This window comes from Mirounga leonina, unplaced genomic scaffold, assembly GCF_011800145.1.
Source record: "Mirounga leonina isolate KUSES-001 unplaced genomic scaffold, KU_Mleo_1.0 Mir_115, whole genome shotgun sequence".
Lineage (NCBI taxonomy): Eukaryota > Metazoa > Chordata > Mammalia > Carnivora > Phocidae > Mirounga > Mirounga leonina.
Window position 1 is genome coordinate 96,729,650 of NW_023270268.1, and position 20,052 is coordinate 96,749,701.

At 40.2% G+C, this 20,052-nt stretch overlaps 1 protein-coding gene across 3 annotated transcripts in view; it reads left to right on the top strand.

Annotated features, from left to right (window-relative positions):
• Window positions 1-20,052, top strand: part of CCDC191 (coiled-coil domain containing 191) — a 98,994-nt gene that overhangs the window by 39,975 nt on the left and 38,967 nt on the right. For all 3 annotated transcript variants that reach the window (XR_004678266.1, XM_035000137.1, XM_035000138.1), the window contains 5 exons: window positions 9,877-10,126; window positions 13,633-14,090; window positions 14,887-14,999; window positions 17,401-17,483; window positions 18,626-18,727. Coding sequence is in view for 2 of the 3 variants with exons in the window: in XM_035000137.1 (XP_034856028.1) it covers window positions 9,877-10,126; window positions 13,633-14,090; window positions 14,887-14,999; window positions 17,401-17,483; window positions 18,626-18,727 (1,006 nt within the window). In the remaining variant the exon portion in view is untranslated. The remainder of the gene's footprint in view (window positions 1-9,876; window positions 10,127-13,632; window positions 14,091-14,886; window positions 15,000-17,400; window positions 17,484-18,625; window positions 18,728-20,052) is intronic.

Genomic DNA, 20,052 nt, shown 5'->3' on the forward strand with positions numbered 1-20,052 from the left:
TGGAATATTTTTCTATCTTTTTGTGTCTTCTTCAATTTCTTTCATGAGTGTTCTGTAGTTCCTAGAGTATAGATCCTTTACCTCTTTGGTTAGGTTTATTCCGAGGTATCTTATGGTTTTTGGTGCTATTGTAAATGGAATCGTTTCTCTAATCTCTCTTTCTACAGTTGCGTTGTTAGTGTATAAGAAAGCAACTGATTTCTGTGCATTGATTTTGTATCCTGCCACATTACTGAATTGCTGGATGAGTTCTAGTAATTTGGGGGTGGAGTCTTTGGGTTTTCCACATAAAGTATCATGTCATCTGTGAAAAGAGAGAGTTTGACTTCTTCTTTGCCAATTTGAATACCTTTTATTTCTTTTTGTTGTCGGATTGCTGTTGCTAGGACTTCTAGTACTTTGTTGAACCATAGTGGCGAGAGTGGGCATCCTTGACGTGTTCCTGATCTTAAGGGAAAGGCTCTCAGCTTTTCCCCAATGAGGATGATATTCGCTGTGGGTTTTTCATAGATGGATTTTATAAACTTGAGGAATGTTCCCTCTATCCCTATACTCTGGAGAGTTTTAATCAGGAAAGGATGTTGTATTTTGTCAAATGCTTTTTCTGCATCAATTGAGAGGACCATATGGTTCTTCTCCCTCCTCTTATTAATGTGAATTGATTGATTTGTGAATGTTGAACCACCCTTGCATCCCAGGATAAATCCCACTTGGTCGTGGTGGATGATCCTTTTAATGTATTGTTGGATCCTATGAGCTAGGATTTTGTTGAGGATTTTGGAATCCATATTCATCAGGGATATTGGTCTGAAATTCTCCTTTTTGATGGGGGTCTTGGCCTGGTTTGGGGATAAGGTAATGCTGGCCTCATAGAATGAGTTTGGAAGTTTTCCTTCTGTTTCTACTTTTTGAAACAATTTCAGTAGAATAGGTATTATTTCTTCTTTGAATGTTTGGTAGAATTCCCCAGGGAATCCATCAGGCCCTGGACTCTTGTTTTTTGGGAGGTTTTTGATCACTGCTTCAATCTCGTTACTGGTTATTGGCCTATTCAGGTTGTCAATTTCTTCCTGTTTCAGTCTTGGCAGCTTATAGGTTTCCAGGAAGGCCTCCATTTCATCCAGATTGCTCAGTTTATTGGCATATAGTTATTGATAATAATTTCTAATAATTGTTTCTATTTCCTTGGTGTTAGTCGTGATCTCTCCCCTTTCATTCATAATTTTATTAATTTGGGTCCTTTCTCTTTTCTTTTGGATAAGTCTGGCCAGTGGTTTATCGATCTTATTCTTTCAAAGAACCAACTTCTAGTTTCATTGATCTGTTCTACTGTGTTTCTGGCTTCTAATTCATTGATCTCTGCTTTAATTTTAATTATTTCTCTTCTAATGCGTGGCTTAGGCATCGTTTGTTACTTTTTCTCTAGTTCTTTAAGGTGTAGAGTTAGTTGGTGAATTCGGGATTTTTCTATTTTTTTGAGTGAGGCTTGGATGGCTATGTATTTCCCCCTTAGGACCACCTTTGCAGTATCCCATAGGATTTTGGACCGATGTGTTTTCATTCTCATTGATTTCCATGAATTGTTTAAGTTCTTCTTTGATTTCCTGGTTGACCCAAACATTCTTGAGCAGAGTGGTCTTTAGCTTCCAAGTGTTTGAATTTCTGCCAAATTTTTTCTTGTGATTGAGTTCCAGTTTTAAAGCATTGTGGTCTGAGACTATGCAGGGAATAATCTCAATCTTTTGGTATCAGTTGAGACCTGATTTGTGACCCAGTATGTGGTCTATTCTGGAGAAAGTTCCATGTGCGCTCGAGAAGAATGAGTATTCTGTTGTTTTAGGGTGGAATGTTCTGTAAATATCTATGAGGTCCATCAGTCCAATGTATCATTCAAAGCTCTTGTTTCCTTGTTGATTTTCTGCTTAGATGATCTGTCCATTGCTGAGAGTGGAGTATTGAGGTCTCCTACAATTATTGTTATCAATATGACTCTTTATTTTGGTTCACAGTTGGCTTATGTAGATGGCTGCTCCCATGTTGGGGGCATAGATATTTACAATTGTTAGATCTTCTTGTTGGATAGACCCTTTAAGAATGATACAGTGTCCTTCTGTGTCTCTAATTACAGACTTTAGTTTAAAATCTAATTTGTCTGATATAAGAATTGCTACCCCAGCTTTCTTTTGAGGTCCGCTGGCATGGAAGATGGATCTCCATCCCTTCACTTTCAGTCTGGATGTATCTTTAGGTTCAAAATGAGTCTCTTGTAGGCAGCGTATGGATGGTCCTGTCTTTTTATCCAATCTGTAACCCTGTGCCGTTTTATGGGAGCATTTAGGCCATTCACATTGAGAGTGATTATTGAAAGATATGAATTAATTGTCATCATGTTGCCTGTGAAGACATTGTTTTTATAGATTGTCCCTATGAATTTCTGTTGTATATCACTCTTGGGGTCTTTCTCCTTTTATAGAACCCCCCTTAATATTTCTTGCAGGGCCGGCTTAGTGTTCACATATCCTTTCAGTTTCTGCCGGTCGTGGAAGCTCTGCATCTCTCCATTCATTCTAAATGAAAGCCTTGCCAGATAAAGTATTTTTGGCTCCATGTTCTTCTCATTTAGTACCCTGAATATGTCTTGCCAGGCCTTTCTGGCTTGCCAGGTCTCTGTGGATAGGTCTGACGTTATTCTGATGTTCCTCCCTCTGTACATAAGGAATCTCTTCCCCCTAACTGCCCTTAAGATGGTTTCCTTGGTTCTAAGGTTTGCAAGTTTTACTATTACATGCCGGGGTGTTGGCCTGTTTTCCTTGATCTTGGGAGGGGTCCTCTCTGCCTCTAGGACGCGAATGTTTGTTTCATTCCCCAGATTAGGGAAATTCTCAGCTACGATTTACTCAAATACATCTTCTAGTCCTCTCTCTCTCTCCACTCCCTCCAGGATTCCAATTATTCTGACATTGGAACGCTTCATGGTGTCACTTATTTCTGTGATTCTGTTTTCATGGATTCTGAGTTGTTTTTCCCTGGCCTCCTCTTTTCCCTTTTTATCTATTATATTGTCTTCCAGGTTGCTTATTCTCTCTTCTGCCTCAGTTACCCTAGCTGTTAGATTATCTAGATTGGATTGGATCTCATTGATAGCATTTTTAAGTTCTGCCAATTCAACTTTCATTTCTGCCCTTAGAGACTCTATGTTGCCATTCATTGATTTCTCCATTCTAGCCATTGTCTTCACAATTGCTAGGCTGAATTCCATCTCCGACATCTTGGTTATGTCTGCATCCATTTGTAAATCTGCAGCATAAGTCATAATCTCTGAGTCTTTTCTATTTTGGGGGCTCCTCCTCCTAGTCATTCTGTTGATGGGTGTTTGAGGGAATGTATAGAGTCCAAATTATTGACCAGAACCCAAGCAAGATGCACCGGTTTTCTTGGGACCTTAGGGTTGCTGGCCTCTTGTTTTCCCAGCCTGTCTTCTGCGGGAGGGGCCTGCTGCGCTGTTACTCAGGCACCGTTTGGGCGGAGTTGCCCTGCGCCCCTGTGGTGGGGGATGGGCTCAGTGGGAATCAGTTTTAGGGGCTTTTGTTCTCTGGCGGCTTTCCCTGGCGGCTTTCCACGTCTCTTCCGCGAGTCAGAGCAGAAGAGACCGTTTCCAACCCTCTGCCTCAGAGCAGAGAGACCGCAGTCTATTCTTCAGTGAGCTCTCCAGGCCACATTCTCTCCATTTCTGTCTGTGCTGCCATAAACTGCAGCGTCCTGGGTTGTGCACCCCTCCGCAGCGCTCCCAGTCCTGCCTCCAGGTCGGGGCACGTCTCTGCCTTTTGTGCTTCTAAAACCGCCAGCCACCCCCAGTTCGCACGCACGACCCCGCCGCTCCGGGTTTCCGCCCCAGCGGCCGCCCTAAAGTCCTTTCCCCGCTGCTACTGGTCTGCGAGTCTGTGCCCCATCCCCAGCACGCGAGGCTGTCGCTCACCGGCGGTGTAGGATCCCCACAGCCAGGCTCCCTCCTGCTGCCGTTTATTCTCCGATATCTGCCCGCGGAATCACGGCTCCCCGCTTCGTACCTCGAAACCGACCGACTGCGATATTCTGTTTGTAGAGATCCAGATCTTCTTACATCTCAGGCTGGTTTCGTGGGTGCTCAGAGTGGTCTGATAGATACCCAGCTCAATTCTGGGGACCAGTTGAAATAGGGTCCCCTACTCCTCCGCCACCTTTCCTCCTATCCTAAGAGGGAGTTTTCTAATTTGGGGGAGAAACTGGTAAACCAGCACATAGGCAGCTTGTGGGAGAGCAGGCTGGGGTGAGCCCACATGCTAGCCTAGAGGTGGGGAAGCTGAATTGAAAATAGACTGTCAGGTATTCCCATATCCCCACTCCTCGTTTTAGCATTGTTTTGGGCAATCACTTATGGAGTGGAGCCCCTCTGTGAATCATGTTCGGTGCCCTTCCCTCCATGCTCACCTGGGTATCCAGGCGAGACACTAGAAACTGCATGGCATCCGAAGCTGGTAAAGCTCCTCATAGGTCTGTCAGACAGGCAGGGGGCCCACACTTGCACTGCCTGCCTCGCTTTAAAACTCTTTCAGACAGAATTGTTGTTAGCTTCCACTCTTTCCCTGGGGGCTGCCTGGTGCCTTATTGAATGCGTTAGCTTATCCATCCCTGTTCCTGTTCATCCCAAATGCAGCTGTCCGCCCTGCTACTGTTTTCGCGTTCTGCATCAGATTTCGGCACTCAGTCAAATCACGAGTGTGTGGGTTATTTATTTATCATTTCTCGTTTCCTTTTAAAAACTTCAAGACACTTTTTAGATATCTGGTGGTCTTGTCCTAAGATAGTGTTATCTTCCATGATAATTTGTTCTATATATTCGGGGTGTGTGTGGGGGTGTGTGTCTGTGTGTTTTAAATTAGATCTTTAAAAAAAAAATCCTGTAGGACAGGCAATGTAGGTTTCGTTTTTTGTTTTTTAGGGTGATACCATTTTTAGGAGGAAACTGAGGCTTAGAAACTTCCAGGTGCTTATCTAGTGTCCCCTGTCTAGTTAGTATTCTTCTGACTTACGGGTTCTAGAACATGCACTGATCACTAAGCATCATTTGAGGTGTTGATTCTAAACAGCACAGTTCATATTTCAATTTCTATTTAAACCTTTATATTTTATATTCTTACGTGTGAGTTAGTAGAAAATACATATTGGTCTCTGCCCCTGGTTTCTGGAACAGAGCTCCTAAAACCCTTATCATTTAGGAAACTAAATGATAAGAGTACTGGGAACATCTCTTGTTCTAATATCTTTGACCTCTGCTCCTGACAGAACTCCTGAAACCCTTGTAATTTCCTGAGTGATAGGAGTGTCTTTTGTTCTAATGAGATAGCTCTGGGTTGGCTCCTGGATGGCTCTTGGATGAGGGTTGGTCACCAGAAAGACCAAGCCATGATCAGAAACTTGGAATTTTTGGCCTTGCCCCCCATTCTCTTGAAAAAGGAAAAAGGCTGAAATGGAGTTAACATCAGTCATAGCTACATGATGAAGCCTCCATAAAATCCCAAAAGTACAGGCTTCAAGGAACTTCCAGGCAGGTGAACACATCCACATTGACACCCCAAGTACATGGGGACAGAAGCTCTTGTGCTCAGGATCCTCCCATACCTCACTTTATGCACAAGGGGCAAGCTGAACTGGCAAGTAGGAGAAATTCGAATCCCTGGCCTCCTCTGCACTGTGTCTGTGGCAGGCCCCCGAAAGGCGGAGCTCCTGAGCCACTCTTCAGCGGGGAGGCGATCAGATTAGCCTAGGGAGTTGCCTCAGGGTGAATTCATGGAATATGTTACCTGGTCAAGGATTATTTATATTTAGAAAGAACAAGAGAGCGAGGCTACCCAAGGAGTATTGCCGTAGTGGTGGACCGTGAGGAGAACAGGGGTGTATCCGCCAGGCCAGTGGCCCTCCTCAAGATCTCTTCAGATTCCTCTGGGGTGCGCTCCGGTGGGTGGGGAAAGCTTAGGGTCTTCTCAGGTCTTTTCTGAACATGTGTCCTGTCCCGGGCAAGCAGGTTACTTTCTAAATCTTTCATTGCCATGGGGTTTGTTATATCTCCTCTTTGATTTCTGGTTTTGCTGGAGCCCTCCTTTTCTCTCCTTTTTGAGGAGTCTGCCTAAAGCTTTATCAATTTTGTTGATCTTTTCACTGATCTGTTCTTTTTTTGGTTTTGTTTTGTTTCCATTGTTTATTTCTGCTCTAATGTTATCTCCTTCCTTCTGCTGGTTTTGGGGTTCTTTCTTTTTCTCCTTTAGGTATAAGGTTAGGTTGTTGGAGATTTTTCTTGCTTCTTGAAGTAGGCCTGTATTACTCTAAACTTCCCTCTTTTTTTAAAGTTTTTATTTAAGGGGCGCCTGGGTGGCTCAGTCGTTAAGCGGCTGCTTTCGGTTCAGGTCATGATCCCAGGGTCCTGGGATCGAGCCCCGCATTGGGCTCCCTGCTCCACAGGAGGCCTGCTTCTCCCTCTCCCACTCCCCCTGCTTGTGTTCCCTCTCTCGTTGCGTCTCTCTCTGTCAAATAAGTAAATAAAATCTTAAAAAAATAATAAAGTTTTTATTTAAATTCTAGTTAACATGCAGTGTAATATTAGTTTGAGGTGAACAATATAGTAACTCAATACTTCCTTACAACACAAAGTGCTTATCACAACAGGTGCACTCCTTAATCCCAATTACCTATTTAAGCCATCCCCCCACCAACCTCCCTTCTGGTAACCATCAGTAAACTAGCAAAGGGGGAAAAAAGAGAGAGAGGGAAAGGATTTTCATCTGTATCCTTCATCATGTTCTTTAATAAACAGGTAAACATAAATGTTTCCCTGAGTTCTGTGAGCTACTGTAGCGAATTATCAAACCCAAGGACGGGGTGGTTGGAACCTCTGATCTATAGCCAATTGATCAGAAGCACAGGTGATAGATAACCTGGGTTTGTGACTGGCATCTGAAGCTGGGGAGTGGGGGCAGGGGGGAGAGTCATGGGACTGAGCCCTTAACCTGTGGGATCTGACACTGTCTTTGGGGTAGATAGTATCAGAACTGAGTTGAATTCTTGGATACCATGCTGCATGTCCAAGAGTTAGTTGCTTGTTGGTGTGGGGAAGAGCCTTCAACACATTTGGTGACTGTAGTGCCAGAAGTGAGGTGTTCTCTGAAAGGGTAAAGGAGACACACAGGAGACAAAGACAGTGGGGAAGAACCAGGTTTTTCCCTGCAGAGGAAGGAAAATGAAGTTTTTCCATTATATTTGGTCTTTAGGGACAGCCTTTCTGTGCATGCAGTTACATAACTGTGATGATCAATTTATATACTCTTGCCAGAAATTCCCAGATTTCAGCTTGGAAGCATCTTGGGACAGGGTGTTTTCCATAAGGGAACTCTGTCCTTCATTGTATGATTATCTGGGAACTGTGTCTGAAACCATTCTTTTGGTTAGCATACCTAAGTATTGTATCAGATTGAGGTTTTAAGAAGTTTGAGTATTTTTCTTTCAGAAATATTTATGTTTTTAGTGTCATCTTTTAAAAAGTATGGAAACTAGCTTATTTGGAATATTATCACTCTGCCGAAGTGAACTGCAGAGGAACAGGAGTAAAACCAGCCTGTGTCTGGATCCCTAGCTTCTGCATTTCTGCTCTTCCATCTGAACGCACAAATGTGGATATCTCCAATACATTGTGAAATCCCCTATACAACCACTATAGAGTGGGCTCTAGGTACTATGGTCAACATGCAACTTTTACCCGTTTTCTTACTGTTTAGTCTTTTTGTTATAGTTGCAGAAATATTTTTCTCTTTGCCTTTTTATAGCGTCCAAATAATCTCTTCCATGACAGTCGAAACCCTAGTGCTGCTTTTGGCTGTTTATGCTCTAAAAACATGAAATTAACACATCAGATAAATTTCACACTCCCCCTTCCTGAGCAGATTGATGTAAATTGAATTTCACATTAATCAGACAGAGCAGTATACATCTTCTGTCCAGTGGGAATTTATGATTTTCACTTACTTAAGAAAAGTGCTAGATGCTTTTTATTTGTTTCACTATTTAAACATTGACATTTTTGGAGCTTTTTTCTTACCTGCGTTGCTACCTGATTTGTTATCCTTATCTCCTCTAAAGTTTGTGTTTTGAGGTTATTCAGTCCCATATTAATTTATTTCCATCAAATTAAATTCCATGTATAAATATTTATATTACCACTTATATTGTACTTTTATTACAAAAACTTCAGTTGATCAAGTATTAATTATCATTAATACAGTAGAGGGAAGCAATTAAATACAATGAAATACACTGTTGGCAGAGTTGTTGTTAGTGTTTATCCTGAATTTCACTATTTCAGTTGACTCTACTCCCACTAATTGGTTGTTTCATCCAACTCCTCTGACATAGGTTAAATTCTGTGACTTTAGAGTAGTCTTTTTCAAACTAAGGGTTTTAACCCATTAATGGGTCCTGAAATCAGCCTCCAGATGAGCTGTATTTTTTCAAAGAAATGGAATGGAACAGAAAATCCAGAATGCACCTCTGGTAGTAAGGATAGATATTGTTTGGTGAAACTTATGTTTCAATTATATGTACTTTTGTTTCATACACATTTTCACACTTAAACTTGTATATTGTGTCACAGTGTAACATTTTTCTTACTGTAGGTGCCAGTCAAAAAAGATTTAAGTCACTTAAGCATTTAAGAACTCTAGAAATGTTCTCCTGATGCATTGACTTAAGAATTTTATGATTTTTTTTTTATATATAACCCCAAAGAGTCCATGAGGAGAGTTAAGCATTAAGGGATGTTTAACAGAAATGGGTATACAAATAGTATTATAGAGAACTTATCTGAGTCACCTTTACAAAATAAAATCAAGTAGATGTCTATACAATAGATTTTAAACCTCAAAACTGACCCCTGATGCAATATAATAAGTTCCAAACTCTACACCTTACTTCTTCAGAGACAATAATCATCCACTTATAGATAGCACTCAGAGACCTCCACAAAAATGTCTCCTAATGGTGATCCCCTTTGGGAAGGGAATGAAGCAGGCGGTTCCCAGCTCCACTCGGTGATGTCCCCTAACATCATGAAGTTTCCAGGAATCAAAAGGAGCTCTTCCTTACGAAGAGAATGAACCAGACCCTCTACTGGACTGTGAGGGTGTGAATGAGTTCCATGAGAGCAAGTGCCTTGTCTTTGACACGTCTTTCATATGTTTCCAATGTTCAGCAAGTCTCCTCACAAAGCAGTGCTTCATTCATTCAGTTTAAGGGTTTGATAAATGAATCCTTCTCTTTAGAGATCCTGTCCCTGATCAAGTCCTTCTTTCATAAGAGCCACGCTCATGGTTTCATATTGACTTTTTCTAAGTCTTATACTTAAGTCGTTATTGACAGTTCACTTGTTATATCTTGTTCCATTCCCTTTCTCCCAAACCTCTGTCTTCCTTAGATTTGCAAGCATGGCTGAAATCTCCCTCACGCATTCATCCTTTTAAAAGTAGCTATTTATATGCCTATTTCTTTTGCTCATTCCCCTCCAAAAACTCTCAGAAACTATTTTGTGGTAATTTAAAAAATGTAATATGCCTCTGTGACATGATAGAACTCTTTCTTCTGAGGTAATCTCTTAAGGTGCCAACGGCCTCTACAAGCAGACCTTTTGCACCCGGGAATTTGATAAAGTGATTCCATTTAGCTTAAATAGAAGGATATGCTGGATCGAAGATGGAACATTTCTGGGACTCCTTTAGACTTGTGTTTCATTTATATTATCAACAAACGAGCTGTAAATGGCTTCTTCTTTTTAACGGGAAGTACTTTGTTGCTTAGAAAACAACACCTGGCCACTGAGTATAACCGGAAACAAGTCCTCCGACACCGCTTTACAGAATGGCAGCGTTGGCACCGTGCAGAGATTGTGAAGAGGGAGCTGGCTCTAACAAAGGAGGAAACTAGGAAGAAAATGAATGAGCTGCTAGAGGCGGCATCCCTAGGGAAACTCAGCACAAATGGGTCATCAGGCATCAGTCTACTTGAGGAGGCAGCAGCTATGGTGGATCCGCCTATAAGAAATGGAGAGGTACACTGTTTTTCCTTTGCTCGGGCTTCTGCTTATTAAACAGTGGCGTTTGAGCTCCACACGTGTGTACAGCCTGGGTTATATTAGCCACTGTCCGATTGCCTTGCCTGGACTATCTAGAGGATGAGAGCTTGTACAGTGCACAAAGGTTACCGTTCAGTCAGTGTTTATTTTCTTGAATCAAATCTGCATTTTATATATCACACATAAACTTCAGTGTACTTGAGACTTGGTAGGGACATAATATAGAGATGGGAATTTAAAACAACTAAGTGAAAGACTCCTTCAGGAACAGTTATATAAAGCATTGTTTATAACTCTTGAACTCCTCTTACTTGATCATCAGACATTTCCTATCTAAATGAGCTTGATATATATATACATATATATCAATCACACATACATATAGATATACATTCATACACACATACATACATACATATGTGTGGGAAATTTTTAAGTTTTTATTTTTCTAATAAGAAAAATCATATGTGTTAATTATGGTAATTTGATAGGAGAAAATGACAGGAAAAAGCAGAGTAGCCTCTAATTCCATCATCTGGAGATAACCACAAGTAACATGTTGAATAGCCATATAGTCTTTTCTCTATTCAGGCATATGCAAATTTTTCTCTGTAATATTTTATTTAGCTTTTAAATTTTCTTCAGTCAAGTTATTGAGGATATCTACTTTTTCATAATACATAATACAGAGAAAAAGTAAGGCCATTTTTTTTCTTAATAATAATATAACTGTTCTGTTTTTCTAAAAAAAATTTACAATTTCACAATATAACATGAGAATATTCTATGTTACTAAATCTGCTGCAACATTAGTGCCCAACTGACAGTAAACCACAGATCAGACCTGCAGAATCAGCATTTCTGGTTGTGGGGCGCCTGTATTATTTTTTTTTTTAAGTTTCACAGGTGAACCTGATGAATACCCTGTGATTAAGGACTGCTGTTCTGTGCCATCATTTTGTAATGGCTCTCAGATATTCAGTCATGAGCCCTAAGCTAGAATCTGTTTACATTTTTCTGTATTGCTGGACATTTAAGTTGTTTCCAGTTTGTCACTATTGCAAACAATGCTTCAGTAATCATCCTTGTAACAAAATCTTTGCACACATACACTTTTACTTAAATGCTTTACTTAGAATAAATACCTAAAAATAGAATGCAAATTGCCTTTCTGGAAAGGTTGTGCCAAAGAAATGCCTGTGTTCCTGCCTGGTTAACACATTTTTCATTGTTGCTAAGTTGATAGGAAAATATTTTCATCTTATTATTGCTTCGGCATTTGCATTTTTTTATTACTAGTGAGGTTAAACATTTTTTATAATGTCCATTTACATATATATGTATGTGAAAATGGACATAGATAGATATTTAGTGACTTGTCTATTCCTGCCCTTATACATTTTTCTACTTGATTATATATCTTTTTCTTATTTATAGAAGCTCTTTATATTTTTAAGACTATTGGTGTTTTTATTACTATATATTTTGCAAATTTTTTTTCATTTTTTCATTTGTCTTTTTGGGTAATTTTTGGTGTTTTGGTACTATACAGAGTTAAGTTTTTATAAAGTGAATCCTATCAGTTTTTGCTTTCATAATTGCACTTGTCATATTTGAAAAGTCCTTTGGAGAAGATCCTCTACCCCCTCACCTTCATCCTAGACCCCTCCACATAATGCTATTAGGTACTTAACTCAGACATGTAAAATTAAATTGGGCACCAGAGGGGCCCCAGTCTTGCTTTTTACCCTGATTACTGCCAGCAGGTAGACTGGTTTTAATTTAAGCCTAGCCTCTCAGCAAAGGGGTATCATGAGGATCCTTAGGGGGACTGATGTTCTCTAGGCAGTTTATCTGCCTTTATGTCAGTTAGGTAGTTTTGTTTCCATTAAGACAGCAGAGTATTCTATCTTAAGAAATAGCTGTCTGAACCTTTTACTTTACAAAGTTACACTGTTATTATCTGTAAATTTTTAAAAAGTCAACAAAGTATTTTTTACTTGCATAAAACAGAAAAATTACTATGTGTATATAGTGTGTATATTACACACACAATGTATATATATGACTCAAGAAATAAAAACCTTTAAATCTCTGAAGTTAACTCTGAAAAGAATTTTATAAAGAAAGGATGTTATAAAAAATAGAGCAAGTGAAAATGAAAGGATGTAATGGACTCTCTAGGTTATTAGATAAATCCTAATTTTTTCCAGAGTGTAGAGTATAACATGAACAAATAAAATATGATATCTTTAGTTAGATGCCCACTAATTATACAGTCATAGGGACTCAAGTACCACAAATGCATATTATACCTTGAAAAATTTCAAAACTATCAGATAGCTAATAGATGACTTTTCGCTAATTATGCCAGACTGTTCAGTCCTGTTCTAGTAAGTACAATCTGCACCATTAAGCTTTGTTTCATTCTCTTATTTTCACCTTGAAAAGTTACCATGATCCAAAAGAAATCTTTTTGCTATACTCAAGGCTTTTACAGTCTTGCTGAGTTAATAATGTACCATTATCACAAAATTTAAAAGGGCCTAAAACATATACCCTGCTTGATGCTGAATTACTTAAGCAGGTGTTCTCGTGAATAAATGTCCATTGACATTTCTGAAATAGAAGGTTATTTTTTAGTCTTTAGCATGTCATATATCACATTTTTTACTTCAGCTGAATCTATAGGAAATATTTCCATCATCATGAAAAATATTTTTGAGTACCTTAGAGTGAGAAGCTTCTAAGATACAAATACTTCATAGTATTTTTCTTCTTGTACCACTGCAGATGGCAGAATCAAAAGCTGGTTAGACCTTAGGCCATAGAATCAAACCATTCTAAAAGAGACATTTTAAGTATGCATTATTTTGGCCAGGAAAAGTTTTCCCGATTAAGAATTCTGTTTCCTCCCCCTCTATCAGAACTGAAAATTGAGTATGATACCTCAGTCTATTAAATGAGATCCATTACATGATAAAGCTTTGAAAACTATTAAGCCATATGCTAAAATATAATATTATTGGTAATATTCTTATGTAATGCAGTTATTTGCCCAGTAATCCTGGGCTTACAGATATTTCCCACAGGTAGTCTGGCAATAGTCTGGAGACTGTAAGCTTTAATCCAGGCTTTGATCCTGAGAATGAATGAATTAATTAATTAAAGAGTGAATACATAATTACATACATACATACCTTGTGATTAATTTATTAGTGGCAAGAAAAGCATTGAGAGAACAGAGCTGTTATTGATTTGTAAAGGTATTTGTTAGTTTCGAACATTCTTGAGGGAGAATATATTCTTCACTACAAAATTCAGAGTTAATTCATGCAGATTAAAATTCCTGTAGTATGTACCTGGAGTAATCCGGCCTCATTCACAAACAAACTATCCAAATCAGACATTTCTAAGAGCACGGTTTTCTTATTGCACAGTCCTCTAAACAGCTGAGCTGTAACATGCTCCTTCTCTCTCAGGTGACTGCCGGGCCACCTCTGCGGGAAAAGCCTCCCTCAGGGAGCTGTGATTGCATGCCCGGCCCCCACCTAGGAAGACCAACAAAGAGCGACTTGCAGGTTCCCCTCCAGCATGTCCCTCTGAACACATCCGACAATAAGCAGCACACGACCAGGGATGTCGAGCCCTCCCAACAGCCTAGAAGCAGCAAGAAGCTCAGAACCACCAGCCAGAAAACAGAATCCATTTGCATGGGTCATTTCCACAACCGCCATGTCTTCCAGCAACAGTTGATTGAAAAGCAAAAGAAGAAACTTCAGGAACAGCAGAAAACAATTCTGGAGCTGAAGCAAAGCCAGCGGCTGGCAGAGGCTCGGTGGGCTGCAGAGCGGGCTGCAGCAGTCACAGATGCCCAGAGCTGCCTGCTATCAAATCCCAGAGGAAAAGAACCCAAGAGAACGTGCCACGTGCTTCCAAAGTATGTCCATTGTATCAGAACATGCTTTGGACTCATGATTTGGGTTTTTTCACCTTGTGGTCGAGAGGCCCCTGAACCTCTTTTGCCCAGCTTCCAGACTCCATGATCTCTCCCTTTCTTTTATTGTATACTTTCAAAACGAAGAAGCCCCCCTACATTGTGATTGGTCCGTGACAGGTACTAACGGTATTTGAGGCAACCAGTTACCTGTGAATTACACAGTTAGCATTTGTGTTGTGCTGCCTTTGTCTGAGGAGCTCTGTTACTATACCAGTAAGAGAGAACAACGCTTACATGCCCTACCTCAATTTCTGGGTTTCTGATTATATTTAGTTCTGAGAAGCCGGGTTGTACAATGTCAGGTACAAATGGAGCAGCCTCTGGGCTGGCTAATTACCTAGCTTAAATCTGTAGTTGTTTTGGGGAAAAGTAAACATTTTTGAGGCTAGAATAAGAGTCCAAATTTCTCAGAAGCCACTTACGATGCTTTCAGATGTGTTTGAGACATACTCAATACATGTGATAAGGATAAGAAGTGGGTGATAGATACCCATTGATCTGAAGCACTGGTATGGGAGTCAGAGTACCTGACTCATTGCAGACTCCGGCCAGTCACCCAGCCTTTCCATGCCTTGTTACACCAGTATATCGAGTGGGTTTAATACATAGTTATCTTAGAGAGTAAAGATTAATTAAAATGTGTGAAATGCTTTGAGTTTCTCAGGTTCAAGAGCTTTGAACAGAGCTGGTTGTTGGTCTGAATTCTTTTCCTTTTTTTTTTTTTTTTAACCCCCAGTTCGCCTGTTGCTTCCCCTGAGACTGATGGTAGAGGAAGTGACTCCCCAAATTCTCTCTCTGGACCCAGAAGGAACCCAAGGCAGCTGATGGCATCCCACCCCATACTGAAAGGCAGGGCAGTCTTGGTGGTGGTCTGGTGGTGGTTACCTTCCTTTCTGAAATAGAATATGCTAGGACTGAATCCGGGAAACTCAGGTTTTGAGACTTGGCAGAACCTGGTCAAAGATGGCTGGACATGTGAGGAGTGCAATGCACCAGAGAGTTCCATGCATTTTTTCCTGCTCCTTCTGCCAAACTTTTTGGCCTTCCCAAAGAATACAAAAAAAAAAAAAAAAAAAAAAAAAAATGGCTGAAAGGTATATCATTGTGGATTGGTTTGGATTATGAAAAAAAATGGGACAGTTACACAAATGAGAAAACTCTTGAGTAGCTGCTAAGGACAAACATTGATAAAGATCACCTATCATTATACTTTGTTAACCTTAAATTATTGATCCATTTATAGCAATCCACATCATTTTATGAGTTGTACCTTGATGATAGGCTTTTAGTAATGAAATCTACAAACCAGACATTTTAATTTAATAACATTTTTGATGCATGTAGAAATCATTATTTAGGGGCACCTGGGTGACTCAGTCATTAAGCGTCTGCCTTCGGCTCAGGTCATGATCCCAGGGTCCTGGGATCGAGCCCTGAATCGGGCTCCCTGCTTGGCGGGAAGCCTGGTTCTCCCCCTCCCACTCCCCTGCTTGTGTTCCCTCTCTGTCTGTCTCTCTGTCAAATAAATAAATAAAATCTTCGAGAAAAAAAAAAAATCACTATTTAAACCAAACAATACTATGAGAAGAAAAGCATTCGCCACCTAGTGAATCTACTAATTGTTTTTACTGTATACGTAGTCATGCACTGTGCATATATTTGTGTATGGAGGTAGGCACGTTGGCAATTATATTGTGGTTATAAGTCTGATTTTTCACCTTTGGCAAAATTGCTGCCCTTAGAAGAAGTGATGTCATCTGAAGCACGTTATGCCCAAAGTCGATTCCTAATGAAGAAATTAGCAGTCTTTGCGTCGACTCTCTGCCAGGACAGCAGTTTATGCCATCTTTGCCTACCACTGAGGATGATCAGGAAATGCCCAGTTCAGTGTGGTTATTTTTTTTTAATTATTGTTTGATCAAGGAGTTACCATATTTTAGAACTCCAGGCTACTTTTCAAGTGGTCTTTAACGATTAACTCTAGAAAAGACGGGGAACGCGCTTATTACTGGAGACTCTGCCTCTCAGGGCTCTCACTTTTTTATTATTTTTAAAGATTTTATTTATTTATTTGACAGAGTTAGCGAGAGCAGGAACACAAGCAGGGGGAGTGGGAGAGGGAGAAGCAGGCTTCCCGCCGAGCAGGGAGCCCGATGCGGGGCTCAATCCCAGGACCCTGGGATCATGACCTGAGCCAAAGGCAGATGCTTAACGACTGAGCCAGGGCTCTCACTTTAATCCTTTAGTCTATTTCTGCCTCTTCCAAGACAGCTCACTGCCGCCATCTGTGGCACCCCCTCTCTTCTTTTTTCAGCAATGCAAACACTTAACATCTGTAAGAAATAGCCTGGTGAGTTTTTTGTTTATTAGTTCTTGAAACTTGGACTTAAATTTTCTTCTCTATAACATGGCACAAGGAAGCAAAAGTAATTATTGGCTGACTTAGGTGAGCAGAACTTGATACTCCTCCCACCCATTTCCCTCTTCCTGTAAAAGCCCCGACTGATGACAGAGTCGTATTTTCAGACCATCTTGCACATTTGCTTCTTTTGGATCGATATTTAATAGACTGTCAAGAACAGGAGTCTGACACTTGAATTCATTCAGATGCCAGTTCTCCAAATGCCTAGTACAATTCCATTTCCTGCCCATCTGGATATCTATCCAGGCCTTAAAACTAGATTTTAATGTATTCATCGTGACCCTAAACTTTAGTTTGTTGTTGTTGTTGTTGTTACATACACAGACATACGTATAATGACTTAGGAAAAACAGACTCAATGGGATTTGAAGACTGTATTGTCAAAGTATTTGTTAGATGTAATTAAAGTTTCCTCCATTCATTAAAGAATTATCAAATTAAAATTCTGGTTTCTGGGTTTCAGTAACAAAAGTATCATCGAGGCACATTATCTTATTTAAACCAGTAAACAGTTATTCTAATAGAAAAGTAAAAACAATTTGCCAATTGTTTATCATTGCTGAGGATAGGATTGTAGGTCTTTAACCTGTAGGGGGTATATAAATAACATATATATACTTATATATTTATAAATACAACTACAACTTATATTTTTAAAATATAAATTTTATATTTATATATTTATAAACAAATGTTTCTGAAATTATAAACACTCAACTTGCAAGAAAACCCTAACAATAACACAAAATTTTGCTATAAAATGTGGAGACATTTCTCTTGCTGTGTTCCTTATATTTTTTATATTGGAACTCTGTTACTATTTTCTAGCCATGGAAGAGAGAGCAGTTCAGCGAGCTGAACGTAGGCGGATCTTGGCAGAGAGGAAGAAGAAACAAGAAGAGGAGAAATTGGTAAATCAAGAATGAAATCTGAGGCAAGAAAAAGGATTTATATAGGTCTTTATTAAAAGAAATGAAGCCTAGGGCGCCTGGGTGGCTCAGTTGGTTAAGCGACTGCCTTTGGCTCAGGTCATGATCCTGGAGTCCTGGGATCGAGTCCCGCATCGGACTCCCTGCTCAGCAGGGAGTCTGCTTCTCCCTCTGACCCTCCCCCCTCTCATGCTCACTCTATCTCATTCTCTCTCTCAAATAAATAAATAAAATCTTTAAAAAATAAAAAAAGAAATAAAAGAAATGAAGCCTAGGGGTTCATGGGTGGTTCAGTCGGTTAAGCATCCAACTCTTGATTTTGGCTCAGGTCATGATCTCAGGGTCATGAGATCGCGAGCCCCGCATCAGGCTCCACACTGGGCATGGAGCCTGCTTAAGATTTTCTCTCTCTCTCTCTCTTCCCCCCCCCCCGCCCCCACCCTCCCCCCCCCCCCTAAAAAAAAAAAAAGCCTAGCTTAAGTGTCTTGAGACAATCGAGCTAGATCAACTTCAGAAATAGCTTTTTATCCACTGGCCTGAACTCTGGAAATTTTAGGAAAAGAAAGGGAGAAAACAGTAATACCATTAGTATAGCAAGACGGAAATGTTAAAAAGTTGATGGGAGCCAGCAATGAGGAAGATTTACACATTTAAGATTTAGATGTCCAACCTGGTAAGTTGCAAAGGTGAGTAGTTCTTGCACAGTTTTGACCTAGACTGTCAAAAACAAATTTTATATCTACTAAGAAAAAATAAACAGTTCCAACAGTTTGGGGGTTTTTTGTGTGTGAAACAAAAGAAAAAATTTTTCCTACGCTATGTGGAGTTTGGACTTAGTATTTCACAGGTAAAAATAACTAAAAAGGAATCATTATTTGATGAAAAATTAATGTTCCTTTCTTGCTCAGTATCACCTTCCCAAGTAGAAGAGGATTCTTTTGGAGAAACTTAAGTTACACAACTGACCACCTGTTGGTTGGATTTTCTACTTTTATCAGGAAGTATGGGCTTCTTTCAGAGACAGGACAGGCACTCTTGGTAGATACTTGACTTTCCTCAACATAAAAAATCTTACTTCCATACAAACAGTGTTCTTATTTTTTACTGGCTTTCATCTTGATCAGGCCCAGTTAAAGGCCCAAGAGGAGGAGCGTCAGAAGAGGGAAGCAGAAGAAAAGGAGGCTCAGCTTAAGAAAAAACGAGAAGAGAAGAGACTGCAGAAAATGGTTCGTAGCGTCTGTTTGGTCGGTCACCTGCTTAAAGCCTATTGTGTGCAGTACGGTGGCCCTGTCTGTGTACCTTCTCCGTTCCCGAACTTCCCTCCAGAGCACTCTTCTCGCACCTCCACCCTTTCACCCACCTTAGTGAAAACCTGCGCATTTTTCAGATCATAGCTCAAACCCAGATGAGCCTTTCTTGCCTTGTACACTCTCTTCTTCACCCAAGGTTAGGTTATGTTCCCCTTTGTGGATTCTGAAATATATTTCCTTCAAAGCATTACCAGGGCTTATAATTATGCATATGTTTTGTGGTTGTCTTATTGATTTCAGCATCTCCAACTAAACTGGAATCTCCTTGAGAATAAAGGGAGCAGTCTGGTGTTGCTCACTGTTGTATTGGTGAGCAGTGTCCCTGACATATAATAGGAACTCAGCAAGCGTGTTGAATGAGTAAGTGAATGAACAAATAAAGTAACAAATGGAAGAAAAGAACACCCAAGAGATAAGAGATAAAACTCTTACTTTCAAGATTATTACATTCTAGTTAGAAAGATAAGGCCTAAATATGCACACCTGTCAGACAATATAATACAACATATGTTATCTTGTGCCCCAAAGAACGAAGAAGGGGCGCCTGGGTGGTTCAGTCAGTTAAGTGTCCAATTCTTGATCTCAGCTCAGGTCTTGATCTCAGGTCATGAGTTCAAACCCAGCTCCATGCTGGGCTCGGAGCCTACTTAAAAAAAAAAAAAAAAAAAAAAGACCAAAGGAGATCAAGAGAGCCATAGAAGGCAAGACCTATAAAGATGGAGGGGATAGTAGAGACATTTTCATAGAAAAGAGATTTGAATTGGAAATTGTATTAGGATTCTAGAGAAACAGAAGCAATAAGTTGTATGTGTAGGAAGAGATTTATTACAAGGAATTGGCTTATATGATAATAGAGGCTGAAAAGTCCCACAGTCTGCCATCTGCAAGCCCGGAGACCCAGGAAAGCCAGCAATGTAATTCCCGTCCTCATCTGAATGGATGCTATAAACTCTAGTTCAAGGGCAGGAGAAGACCGATGGCCCAGCTCAAGCAGGCAGGCAGAAGGGAAAAGGGGGCAGATTCTTCCTTCTGGTTTTTGGGTTTTTGGGGGGGTTTTTTTGGTCCTAGTTAGCTCTCAAGGAATTGGATGATGGCCACCCACATTTGGGAGGGCAGTCCCACAGACTCCATGAATTCAAATGCTAATCTCCTCCCAAAACACATTCACAGATACACCCATAAATCCAGGCACCGTGTGGCACATTCAAGTTGGCACATAAAATTAACCATCACAAGCCTAC